Source organism: Kogia breviceps, chromosome 3 (genome assembly GCF_026419965.1).
Source record: "Kogia breviceps isolate mKogBre1 chromosome 3, mKogBre1 haplotype 1, whole genome shotgun sequence".
Classification (NCBI taxonomy): Eukaryota; Metazoa; Chordata; class Mammalia; order Artiodactyla; family Physeteridae; genus Kogia; species Kogia breviceps.
The window spans coordinates 104767440-104781272 of NC_081312.1; the positions used below are offsets into that span (position 1 = coordinate 104767440).

The following is a 13833-nucleotide window of genomic DNA, read 5'->3' on the forward strand; positions in this document are numbered from 1 at the left end:
TGGAGTTGGGCTCTGAGACAGGCATTCTCCTTGTACAGCTACTGTCTGTGTGCTCCAGCTCATCGAGGTCAATGATGTTCTTGAACACTGTAATAGGCTGTCTCTAAAATGGCCCCAATAATCTTAACCTCCTGGTAGTCACACCCTTGTACAATGTAATTCCCTCCCCTAGGCCTGAAGACTCACTTTTAACAAACAGAATACAATAAAAGTAATGGATGTCACCTCTGAAATTAGGTTATAAAAAGAGAAGTTCTGTCTTGCTCACCCTCCCCTGCTCTTTCACTTGCTCCCCGATGGAAGCAGCTCCCTACGGAGAGGCCCAAATCCACTTGGCAAGGGATTGAGAGAGGCCTCTGACCAAGAGCCAGCTAGAATCTGAGGTCCTCAGACCAACAGCCTGAGGAGATGAATCTTACCAACAACTGCATGAATGAGTTGGAGGCAGAGCGTCTCCCTGTCCAGCCTTGAGTTGACTGAAGCACCAGCCAACACCCTGACTGCCTTGTCAGAGACCCAGAGCCAGGGAACCCAAGTAAGTCTTGCACAGATTCTTGACCCGTAGAAACTGTGAGGTAATTTTGTTTTAAGCTGCTAAACTTGTTGCAGAGCAATATGTAACTAATTCAAACACCATAAAATTCCAATATTTTATTCCATCACACAAACTATTACCAAGAAATGCTATTACTATATATATCTATATATATCTATATTTTTGTTTGTTTGTTTTTTGTTTTTTTGCGGTACGCGGGCCTCTCAGTGTTGTGGCCTCTCCTGTTGCGGAGCACAGGCTCCGGACGCGCAGGTTCAGCGGCCATGGCTCACGGACCCAGCCGCTCCTCGGCATGTGGGATCTTTCCGGACCAGGGCACGAACCGGTGTCCCCTGCATCGGCAGGCGGACTCTCAACCACTGCACCACCAGGGACGCCCTACATATATATTTTTAAAAGCACAATTACATGTGTTGATTTTTAAAAGTTAATGCACTAATAAGCATGACATGTTTCCACCTATTAACAGACATTTACTCTGTTCATTTGTACTGTTTTCTATTATATATTAGGGAAAAGCCATTATTAGTAGTATTAGCTACAGTTAGGTTCTAGTCATAGAGAAACAACAATTTTGCAGAAACAGTTTAAAGAAGCATTGCTTTGAGAACTATAATCTCAATTATAATATAGTTGGAGCCACAGAAACTGATTATTTTAAAAGCATTTTACAAAATGTTCTTTAAAGAAAGAAAAACTGTATTGAAGTAGGACATCATTATATCCATTCAGTAGTGGTTTATTTTTGTAGTCTCATTCCTCAAACTCTTACTGTGTCCCCTCTTTAAGGCTAAAAGGTAAACAGACTGTCTTCAAAATTAATCCTATTCTTAAAGAGAATTACTTATTACATTTTCCTTAAATTCTTCAGCCTAGTTTGAGAACACATCACCTAAACCATTTTTATTGTTTTAGATTTGTATTTTCTTTAGCCTTAAAAGAAAAAAAAAAGCACTAAATTCTCAGGTTCATTGTGTAGATTAAACTTCTGCATAAGCAAAAGAAAATATATGAATTATTGCTCTGGACTAAAACCCCTCAAAACCATATTATGAGAATTGCAAAAAAAAGAAAAGAAATACTGAGATCAGTTACTACCTATGCCATATTTTTCTAATCCTGTACAAATGAAGACAGGATATATACTAGGTCTAAGCAACTATGTTAACAGTTCTCAAGTGGGGCCCTTGGACTCCTAGGTCCAAACTATTTCTACAAGAATACTAAGATGTTAGTTGCCTTTTTCACACTGACATCTGTACCAATGGTACAGACATAATGGTGGGTAAAACTAACTGCTGGTACCTTAGCACAGATAAAGGCAGTGACACCAAACTATACTTGAAGACATGGTATTCACCACCATTCATTCAAGGTGTTTAGAAAAAAAAAAAAAGGCATTTCACTTATGAATGTCTGTGATGAGGCAGCTATTTTGCTAAATCTCAATCCTTATGTCTTTTTAATATTGCAAGTGATGAAATGTGAAGCACACATGAGCACTCCTACAGAACACATGAGAAAAAGCACTTGTATGACAGTTGTGAGCTGAATTAACCACTTTCACAGGACACAATTTTCACTTGAAAGAATGAATGACAAACAATGGTTATTCCAACTTGGATTTTTTATAGATGTGTTCTCCAGAAAGAATGAAGAGAGCCTGTCATTTCAAGGAAAACACAGGACAGTATTTATTGCAAATGATAAAATTCAAGCTTTCAAGCAAAAATTAGAATTTTGCAAAACCTGTATCCACCATTGTGAGCCTGACAGCTTCCTAACAGTATTCTGATGAGGTTGATGGTGATATTAATGAATATGTTTTCATGTCACCTAACGAAATGTATCAACATTTAGAAGATTTCAGTGAACCAATATTTTCCAAATGACCAATGCATGATGTCATAATATCATGGGTAAAAGATCCATTCAAAGTTCAAGAAAAAAACAAGTTTGGGTAGAGTATCCAGAAAGAGTATCTACAACTATCTAAAATAGCTGTTACAATATTCCTTTTTCCAACCAAGTATCTGTGTGAGGCTGGATTTTCTTCCTATTACTTCAACCAGAACAACATATCACCACAGATTGAATGCAGAAGCAAATGACAGACCAGACATCAAAGAGATTCACCTCAAAAAATGTAAAGTTGTGCCACTATTCTCATTAAAACTTTTTGGTTTAGAACATAAGGTCATTTTCCACAAAAACATTTATATTAACATGTAATGAGTTTATCTTAATGAATATTTTAAATATTTGTTTTAATTTCTAATGATAAATATTGATAGATAACCTACATAAACAAAAGCTCTTTGGGACCTCAATATATTTTTAATAGTGTAAAAGAGTCCTAACTCCAAAAACCTTGATAACTGCTGCCTGCCCCCCATCCCCCAACCTTTTTCCCCCTCACTCTCAGAATTTCTTCCTTGGAAGAAACATCCTGTTATCATTCTATGTGTGGTTCTACTGAGGTTAGTTTTCCTATCTCCTTCCCATCTTCCTACCTCCCTCCCTTGACCCAAAACCTGATCACAGGTCTCTACCAGCCTATCCTACTCCCAGTGGTTAGCTGTCAGATGAGCTAAATCAGGCAAATCTGGGTCTTCTCTGGGACTAGAGCCGCCGTCTTTCTTGGAGATCTAGCATCACAAGGACAATGTTGGCCAACCGGGGTAGTCAGCATTTATCTTGCCAAAATAGAGAGGGTTAAAAGAAACCAAACTGTTTTCTAGAGGGTCATAGATATTTATACTATACTTTGTGCCATGACTGTGAGAATGCCCATTTCACTTCACACCTGCTAACATTTTTACCAATCTGATAAATAAAAGCTGCTGCCTGTAAGAAAAAAAAAAGTTCCTATACAATATAATTTGTTACAACATCTCCAAAAACCAATTCATCAACAAGAACAGAAAGCTATCACTTCTAGGAAAATTTCAAAGGATATTACGTATATGCACAAGGATTTAGCTCTAGCTATTAATGTTCAAAGCATTACTTAAAATAGAAGAAAACAGAAACCATCGATAGTAGGAGATATGACTGACTCAATGCTATAGTCATATAACAGAATAGCACATGATAATTGAAAACACTGGAGGAGTAAGTTTATGAAACAAGTCTACAATATTACTGAGTGAAAAATCAGATAACAAAATAACCTGATTTTTTTAAAAGGGAGAGGGAATCTGCATAAACATAAGAGAAAAAAGATGACCAGATGACAAGATAAGTACCATAATTTTGACAGTGGTGTCTTCTGAGTGGTAGAATTACAGGTGATTTTTTTTCTAGTTTTGCTTATCTGGTTTTTAGACTTCTTAAATGTCTTATTTTCCACATTATAAAATATCCACTACCACAACCTCTGGAAACTGAATCTTCAGCACAAATTTTACATCATGGTCAAGACCTGTTCAGTGTAATATTTAGAAGACAATCTACATACTTTGAAAGGCGTCTAAAATTATCACCAATATTTAAAACTAAGCATCAATGCTTTCAACCTCTCATATACCTCAAGCTTTTAAATTTTTACAAGGTTAACAACTAAGCTTTGTATCAATCTTGAAAAGATAGTTTCCTTACTATTTCTCTTTAAAATGATCCATGAAATACAATTTTTAAACAACAGATGTTCTAAAATCCCAGTGTAAGTTCAAGCAGCTTTCCTTACATTAAATGTTTAAGTGCTTCTAACACCTCTCTTTCTCGCCACTTATGAAAATTTTAGACAATTATCTAAGCATCTAATTACTCAGGGACAATGTTTTTCCTCAATTCTACTATTAGTTTTATAGTGATTTTAAGGCTTGAAGGATGAAGTTGTCTGTGACCACCACCATAAAGGTTACCATAAGTGGACAAATTTCGAAGAAGTTCACCACCACGGCCACTGCCACCATAAAATGTTGTGTTGTCCTAATCTAAGGCAACATAACTCAAGGTTAATCAAACCAACTTCTTTGCTTGTCATTGCCTAAGGAGTTTGTCTTGTTCAGAAATAGCTTTCTTTACCTATTTTTCCACATAAATCCACGAAGAGACCGATGTGTAGCTCTATATCAAGCACCAGCCAGCAAAACTGCCTGCCAGAATGCTCAGTTTCTGGTATCTTTCCAAATGACAGGAAATCCTTGGAGATGGCTGTATCCTAACTTTTTTTGAAAATTGATACACATACTTCTTGTTGAAGGTTCAAAGGTATAACAGTTTTAATTCTTCTGGAGAACAACTAGGGAACACTGTTTTCACACTTTACTGTTCAATAAATGTGGGATGGAGAATGAAATAAACTGTCAGAATTACCATATGGTAGCTTAATAAAATTCTAAATGACCTGACAACATAAAAAAGCTACCCCAAAAAAAGAAAAAGAGGGCTTCCCTGGTGGCGCAGTGGTTGAGAATCCGCCTGCCGATGCAGGGGACACGGGTTCGTGCCCCGGTCCGGGAAGATCCCACATGCCGCAGAGCGGCTGGGCCCGTGAGCCATGGCCGCTGAGCCTGTGCGTCCGGAGCCTGCGCTCCGCAATGGGAGAGGCCACAACAATGAGAGGCCCGCATACCACAAAAAAAAAAAAGAAAAAGAGACTGCTCCCTGATAATCATTTTACAAGTAAACAACATACAACTAAGTATCTAACATGACCAGAGCCCAGAGAAGCAGAGTGAAAACACTAACATTTGGTAAAAGAAAAATGCATATATACCCCTGTGATCTGAAAAAAATTCCTAAGTGTTTGTTTGAATAGCAAATTACAGCTAATCAAAACATCATTCTAAAGGCACTGAGGCAGAGAAAACAAAAGTGCTGAAGAGAATTCAAACCACCTAATCTGCAGAAACCACTGGTTTCCTTGGTTCTGAGTCTGCGTTGTCTTTCAGAATGATCTTTCAGAAGAGAACACAGAACACTATTACAATGGCCTTGGAAGAAAGGACCTCTGCTTCACCACTGTGGCTCTCCAGTAATGCTTTATTTGGCAGGGACTATTTAAATTCAATTCCCCACCCCTCAACTAGCTGACATTTATCTAATACTATCCTTTTCCAGGCCTAAGGAAGTTTCACAACAACAACAAAAAAAAACAAGTTACTAAAGGATACACCATTCACAAAATGGAAATCTAAGTCTCCTCTCTTCATGTATCTGTTCCTTTCAAGGAAGGGCATAAAAATGGGGATGAGGGAAGAGAGATACCAACTAGGAATTTGACTCTATATTATAAATTGGTCAAATGAATGGGAACAATGATTCCTCTGGACTGAAAGTACCACTGAGGTGCTTAACATGACAGCTGTGATACTTCCAAAAGATTCTCCAGGAGTTCAATTTGGAAAAGTAATCTGTCCCAGGAGAGTAGACCAAAGAAAAGGTCTTGGGCTCTTTAGTCAAGTTTTGTTATTTCCTTTGTATAACCTTCTCTGGGCTACTTTTTATCAATGTAAAGACTAGAAACAAGAAAAATTAAGAAATTAACAGCACTGGTTTATTTCCCATGAAAAGCTATTAAAAAGCATTTTCAAAAGTGTTATTCAGCCGCTAATGACACCATCACTTTTATATTTGTAGAGATCATTATCACTGTTAAAGAGCTTTCCTATATACATGCTCTCATGTGGGGCAAAAAGTATTATCTATTTTATAGAAAAGTACAGTGAAAGTAGTAATTTGCTTAAGGTCCCAATGACTAAAGACTAAATTTTTTTCCGTCTCCTAAACTCTCAGCTCTAATATTTTTAATTTAGTATCTTGCTGTTAGGGTGGGGAGGGGGGTAACCTTTCTGGCAATGATGAATAGAAATTTAATTTAAAAAATGTTCCACCACAAATAGCCACTCAGGCAGAAAGAGTAATGATCTATGGTACACAAATAATAAAGGACTATGAGGTTTTTATCTGTTTACCAGATAATTTACTTCCTGGGGGGGATTCCTCACTCTCAAACAGCGATTCCCTACCAAGAGTTCCCAAATGCCAAGAAGTCCATAAAAGGAGTAACGGAGTTGCCAAGTTATGCTAAATATTTCAAAAGAACTAAAACAAAGTCCTACACTAGCTCCCAATAAGGCTGCACAAGTTATTAAAACTAGCTGCTTTGCTTTTAGGTGTGATTATAACAACTGGATGTTAGCACTGACTGGCAATTAGATCTATTTACTGAAAATGGAAAGACAATACTTCTAAGTTTGCATGACAAACTTTCATATCATAAGTTCACAGAAAACAAGTTAAAAAAGACTCCTTGAAGTTCAAAATAGCACTCTTTCCCTTTCATATTTAAGATTAGGACAAATTTATAAAACAGAAAAAAAAATTAGCTTCACTCCCTTGGCCTAAAGAGTAACACATCTATGTCTTGGTTTTTTTTTTGTCTTTTGCGGTACACGGGCCTCTCACTGCTGTGGCCTCTCCCGTTGTGGAGCACAGGCTCCGGATGCGCAGGCTCAGCGGCCATGGCTCACGGGCCTAGCCGCTCCACGGCATATGGGATCTTCCCGGACCGGGGCACGAACCCGTGTCCCCTGCATCGGCAGGCGGATTTCTCAACCACTGCGCCACCAGGGAAGCCCTTTGATTTGTTTTTGTTTTTTGTTTACTTCTTAAAACGCTTTCATGTGAAGTCAAACTGTAGATTTCCTATCGAACCCTAAGTGGCCTTTTAAATATTTATGCACTACCCATGACACTTTCTTGATGTTTTCTCTGCCCTTTTGACCAACTCTTGGCAATTAACTTACATGGTAGTTAAGATTTTTGTTCAAACAGAATATAGCTAAACTGGTGGCCATATAATCAATAGTACAAATATTTACTGAGCATTTAGTGAGTGGAAGAGGAAAAATATAACTATAGAATATTCCCTCCTGCCACCATAAAAGACTTTTAAAAAATCCAAAACTATTATAATAGAATATTAAGAAAATATAACCAAAGCAGTAAACAGTTAAGGACTATAGAAGACAGGAAGGGAAACAGATATCAGCATAAACAGCTTATGACTAGAAGAGCCTTTGGGGATGGTCAGACATGTCAAGACAGATTGGGGTAGGGTAAGGGGCACATTCCACATGGGAAAAACTGCTGATGCAGAAGCCTGAAAGAAAAAGGGGGCACAATATCTTTAGAGGACTACTCAGAAATTGACATGCAGGTGTATAAGGAAACAACTAGTGAGGTATCATTCACTCAAACATTACAGAAACTGCCTAAGGATGCTTCTTGATAAGCATGGAGAAGACACGGCCTGGCATGTAGAAGAGCTCAATAAATATCTGGGAATAAGCGGAAATAAGAGGAAAAGTTTTTTTTAAAGATAGATCAAAATTATTATTTTTTAAGAGCTAAAACTTCTTAGAGAATAGCAAATCAAACACAGTAGACAGGTCCTGACATATGAAATCCATCCCCATTTTTTCCTTGCTCCTTCCCCTCTAAGAAAATGGCATCAACAAGAGCAAACCATGTTGATTTTATCTAAAAACTCAGCCATGCGTAAAGAGTCTTTATCTTTTAGAGATACACACGGAAATATTTACAGATGAAGTGATATGTCTGGAATCTGCTTCAAAATAATCCGAGGTGGGGTATAGATGAAATAAGATTGGCCAAAAGTTTATCACTGTTGAGGCCGGGTACATGGAGGTTCTCCACACTATTCAACTTCTTATATGTTTGATATTTCTCCATAATAATGTTAACACACATTCGTATACACTGAGCATCTACCATGATAATTATGTTCTGATAATGTGTCATAATTCACTAACATCTCAATTTTTTTTTTTTTTTTTTTTTTTTTTTTTTTTTTTTTTTTGCGGTATGCGGGCCTCTCACTGCTGTGGCCTCCCCCGCTGCGGGGCACAGGCTCCGGACGCGCAGGCCCAGCGGCCATGGCTCACGGGCCCAGCCGCTCCGCGGCACGTGGGATCCTCCCGGACCAGGGCACGAACCCGTGTCTCCTGCATCGGCAGGCGGACTCTCAACCACTGCGCCACCAGGGAAGCCCTAACATCTCAATTTGAATAGTTTGTATTAGTGGTACCATTATACTAGTCCCCACCAGAGCCTCCTTTTGCCAGGTGTCTCTAATTCACTTCTTGTTCCACTTCCTAATCCAGGTCATCACTCAGTATCTTTCTGTGCAGCTGACTCCATCAGCCTCCAATATGGTTCTCAATAGGGCACTGCTGGCATTTGAAGTGGGATAATTCTCCATCGTGGCAGACTGCCTGAACATTACAAGACATCTGGCATCCCTGTACCCCTGCCACTAAATGCCAGCACAGCACAGCAACACCACCATCCCACCCCCACTGGGATTACCGAAACCACACACTTTTCCTAATGCCACCCACTGTAGAGAACCACTCTAAGTCCTGGATGGCAAAAACATCTTCCCACTTACCTGACTAACTCAGTATCTCCCCCACAAGCCTACAAGTTCACTCTATCATTGAAACCAGCCCTACTTTTTCCTGGCCATACCTGAACCTGTACCAGAATAATCATCATTCAGACTAGCCAGTCTCTTTATTATCACCTACTTCATGCTCATTACTACTTCCTGTTTTCCATTCTTGGAAAATCTTCACCTTCACCAGCCTAAATCCTGGGCTTCTCAAGTCTCATTATAACTTCTCTACTCCTAATCAATCCACATTTTCTCAAGCTTTGCTGTCTTTTTTGGACGGAGTTTCCTCTGCCTGAAATGCCCTTTCGCTCCCTTCCAAAATTCTACTCACCTGTGAAAGCCCAACTCCACAATCAGCCTCTCCTCAAGGCCTTCTCTGAAGCGACACCACCACCACCACCAAAGTCAAAGTCAATTGCTCTCTTTGGCTTTCATGATGATACCACAGAACTTGGTCACACTTCGTTGTGTAAAACTCTTCCCCCAAGAAGACTGAGTTCTGAAAGCAGGGACTGCGCTACCCAGTTGTGCAAAACCAGCGCCTAGAACAGAACACCTGAGTACAGCTCTTTACTGAACTTTTTTTTTTCGGAAATATACACCTGCTCCCCAGTATTCTGAAAACTATTTTAATGTTAATTATCATAACTTCAAGGCTTTTACAGACTCCGGAGCACCAGGTACGCTGCAGGGTAGGCACTTAAGTACCTACTAACTTAACAAAAGGGAGTTTAAAGACGCCAGACTCGGTTTTAGCCATATTTACAGAGGAATGTGAAACCTCAACTCCTGTTATAAGAGGCATATTCCGCAGTTTGGACCAATACCCTAAGTCTATTTCACAACGAACAGCCTCATCATACACTTTTATGAAGAAACTTATTTAACATTTCAATTTTTTTTTTACGCGTTTCTGACGAGCTTTCAGATGAAGTTAAAGAGTGAGCTTTAACGGGTCTTCTCGGCTTTGTGACATAAAACAATCCTACTGGGCAGCAGACTTGGGCACGTATCTCCTTTCGCCAGCTCCTAATCTGAACGGCTTACCCACAGGAGGGGCTGCACAAACATACTCCCAGAACACCTGCCGCATCCAAGGTCCAATGCGCCTTCGGAAACGCGTTAGCGCGGAGCCAGGCCAGCAGGAAGGGGACAATTCAAACAGTGCCAGAGGCTGCATTCTAAACTTTTTTTCCTCAAATGCGTCAGTTTTCAATGTTAGTTTTTCCTTAAACACAAACTTAAAATATAATTGGGGGAATACGCGGAACCAGGGAAATCTCACTGGAGAAGGACGCGCTCAAACTTGAGGGCCGTTCGCCTGCCCCGCCGAGGCTCAAACAACAGCCGACCTGCCGCACCTCGGCCCCGGGGGCAGGCCCCTGGCTCTGGGCGGCCATCGCGACCCAGCGAGGGCTCGGCCGGCTGCGGTCTCCCACCTCAGGGCGCGGCGACGGGGGCCGAGAGGGGCCAGGAGTCCCAAACCCAGGCCGGCGGGAAGAGCCGGAGAAACGAGCAAACCGCCTCTTCCCACCCGAGCCGCGCGCAGTCCCGGCGGGGCTGGGCCGGGCCCTTCTCCCGGGAAAGGGGCGGATCCGCCCCGCCCGGGGGTCCGAGGGGCCTCTCCGGGGCAGGCTCGCCTTTGTCCGGGGACTCTGGGCGCCCCTTTCCTCCCCGGCCCGGCCCTGCGGGGCTGCGGCCGGGCGCCTCACCGTGATGTTGCAGTGGAGTGTGAGCGGCGGCGGCGGGGAGTGAGGGCTGCCCGGCGGCGCCGGTGGCGGCACCAGGAACTGGCAATGCAGCTCGTCCAGCTTCCAACTGACGATGCGGAATCTCTCGTGGTTCTTGTCGAAGATGGACGCCAGGAACTTCAGCTCGGCCTTGAGCCCTGACACGGACATCTTCCCCTCATCTCCGGCGGGAGGGGTACGGAAGGGGAGCCGGGCCCGGAGCCGCCGTCACGGCCGCGACCGCCCCGCGGGGCCGGCCCGGGCCGCGCTCTCGCGGCTCCGCCTCTCCCCGCCGCAGCGGCCCGCGTCGGTCGGGGCTGGAAAATGGCGAGGGGCTGTGTGGCGGCCTGGGCGGCTGCTCCCTTTGTAACTGACTCCACCGGCAGGAGGCGGCTGCCCGCGGCTTAAAAGGGCAACAGCGACACCACCCCCGCTACCGCCTTGGGAAAGGGCTGCCCCCGCTACCTCCTGGGAAAGGGCTGCCCCCACCCCGCCCCGCCCCCATCCCTCACCGCCCCGGCGCGTGCACGCGGCTAGCGCGCGCACCCGCCAGGCCGCCCCCTCCTCGCCGTGACCCAACCCCCTTCCGCCCGGTCCAGCTGCTCTGCTCGCGCCCGCGGACGCCAGGCTCGGGCCAGCTGGCGCCCCGGCCTCTGATCACCAGGAGCCTGAGACCCTCGCGCGCCCCTGTTCCCCAGCCATGGACCAGACATGTGCGCGGCCTACTGCGCCGGCCACGTCGGCGGGGCAGCGGACGCGTGCCGGCCCCTGGGGGCGGTGCTCCGCGAGGGTACGAGCGGGCCACCCACTCACCTGACCCAGCCCCGGGCCCTCCCTGGTGGGAGACTGCGGGCTGCGGGGAGCATTCGGGACTCGTATCGGCCCACCTAGCTTCATCTCCGCTATTCTCATCCTAGTCACCTAGCCACCACTTTTGCCTGAGTTCCTGCCAGGACCTTCTCGCCGGACTCTGCTCACTACTTTGCTCTCAAACAATCCTTTTACCAAAAAATGATAATTTGGTCTCTGCCGGCTGCTCCATCCCACCTCTCGCAATTTCACCCTTCCCCTTACCCACTACCTCAGTTCACTCTGGCATTCACTTTCTCTCCCTCTTTCCTGCCTTGAGCTTTTGTCATTGCCCAAGCTTAAGATAACTCTCTCCACCTCCCATGGAGGCAGGGCTGGCCTATTTTCAGTAAAGTCTTAGTTCAAATGTCATCTCAGAAAGGGCCTCCCTGACCACCTAATCTAAAATAGCCACCTAGACATGAACATATATACACTACCAAATGTAAAATAGCTAGCTAGTGGGAAGCAGCTGCATAGCACAGGGAGATCAGCTCGGTGCTTTGTGACCGCCTAGCGGGGTTGGGATAGGGAGGGTGGGAGGGAGAGGCAAGAGGGAGGAGATATGGGGATATATGTATATCTATAGCTGATTCACTTTGTTATAAAGCAGAAACTAACACACCATTATAAAGCAATTATACTCCAATAAAGATGTTTAAAAATAAATAAAATAGTCACCCTGTATCACATCATCCTATGTTAATTTCTTTCTCATCACCTGGCACTATCTGATGTTTTTCCTGTTTATTTATTGTTTCTGCCCAACATGAATGTCTTATGCAGAGCCATAGTCCCAGAACCTAGAACAAGGCCTTTTATGTAATAGACACCCAATGTTATGAATGTATGCTCCTATCTGGAATCCACAGCACTTAACACAATCCCTGGCATATTCTAGATGCTCCCAAAATGGATGGAGGACTGCATGGCAGTCCAAAGGAATATAACATAATTGGGCAGGTAATTAATAGTGTGTTTAGTGGTATGTCGTAGAGGCAGGACCAGTTTCATGGGTGTGCAACCTGTAGTTGCATAGGAGTCCTGGCTTAGAAGGGCCTTGTGCTTGGTTTAATGCTCTGCTAATAATTTTCCAACAAGGGGCTCTGCATTTTCCTTTTGCACTGGTCTTGAATGGAGGTACCTAGCCTTCTCTGGTGCCTAAATGTATCCTACTTCATGATCTACAAATGGTCCCTTGTCTAATGGTCCTTTAGATAACAAAATTCAGAACAACACTGGGAGGTAGTAAGTCCACTGAATGGGGAACATTTTAAAAGTTTTTATTTTCATTTACTTCTGAGATATTGTATTATGTTATATTGCCTTTCAAGGGGTCACAGACCCCTCTGAGAATCTAATAAAAGCTATGATCCATCTTCCCAGGAAAATACCTCTGCATGTAAAGTGTTGTATTTATGGGGATTCCTGGCCCTGGCCCTAGAGGTACTACTATGAACTGGGACTGGGAGAAGAAGGGGTTCCAGTCCTGAGCCCTGAGCCAGAAATAACTAGGATACTGTATTGGCATTATTGCTGGGTTAAGCACAAGTATGGCTTGCTGCTTTTTTTTCCTTCAGTCCCCAGTACTCTTGGGACCCTAACAGGCATGGCAGTCACAGGCAAGGACTTGAGACAAAGAGAACAAATTGTTCAGAACTTGGTATGACTTTGAGAAATAAAATTCCCTGAATAAGTTATTTAATCTATCTAAACTTTATTTTGTTATCTCTAAATTGCTATGAGAAAATAGAGCTTTATAAATTGCAAACACTTTTACTAGTTATATCTCAGAAATATATATATATTAATTTCACAATCCCATTTTTTGAGTATCTGCTGTGTTCCAAGCCCTAAGAGAGCTAGAAATGTAAATAGATACAGTCCCTGAATTCAAGAAGCTTAAAATCTAGCATCAGAAACAAAACATTGTTTCCTGGTGCAAATAACAGGAAAATGTGACTTAGAGTGGCTTGGACAATAAGGAAATATATTACTTCACGTAATAGGAGGTCCAGAATCAGGGCAGGCACTAGGATTGGTTGATTAAAGCTTTGATAATATCAAGAGCGCAGACTCTCTATTTCCTTTGTCAAGCTGAGAGCAAGGTGACTGGAGCTGTCCTTGCAGGTCATATCCATACATAACAATATCCAGAATCAGAAAGGGCTGTTTCTTCCATGTCTCCTTCCAAGACATGGGGATTTTCCAAGAATATACCCAGCTGACTTCTCTTCTGTGTCATTGGACAGAAATGTGTTGCAAGCCTA

General features: G+C 43.0%; 1 protein-coding gene across 3 annotated transcripts in view; it reads right to left on the reverse strand.

Annotated features, from left to right (window-relative positions):
• The window catches only part of UBE2Q2 (ubiquitin conjugating enzyme E2 Q2), a 66353-nt gene extending 55357 nt beyond the window's left edge, over positions 1 to 10996 (reverse strand). The window contains exon 1 of one of the 3 annotated variants that reach the window (XM_059058177.2): positions 10697 to 10996. In XM_059058177.2, the coding sequence (XP_058914160.1) occupies positions 10697 to 10885 (189 nt within the window). In that variant the 5' untranslated portion in view covers positions 10886 to 10996. The remainder of the gene's footprint in view (positions 1 to 10696) is intronic. The other 2 variants (XM_067029425.1, XM_067029424.1) reach the window with 2 other exon arrangements.
• Between the last annotated feature and the right edge of the window lie 2837 nt (positions 10997 to 13833).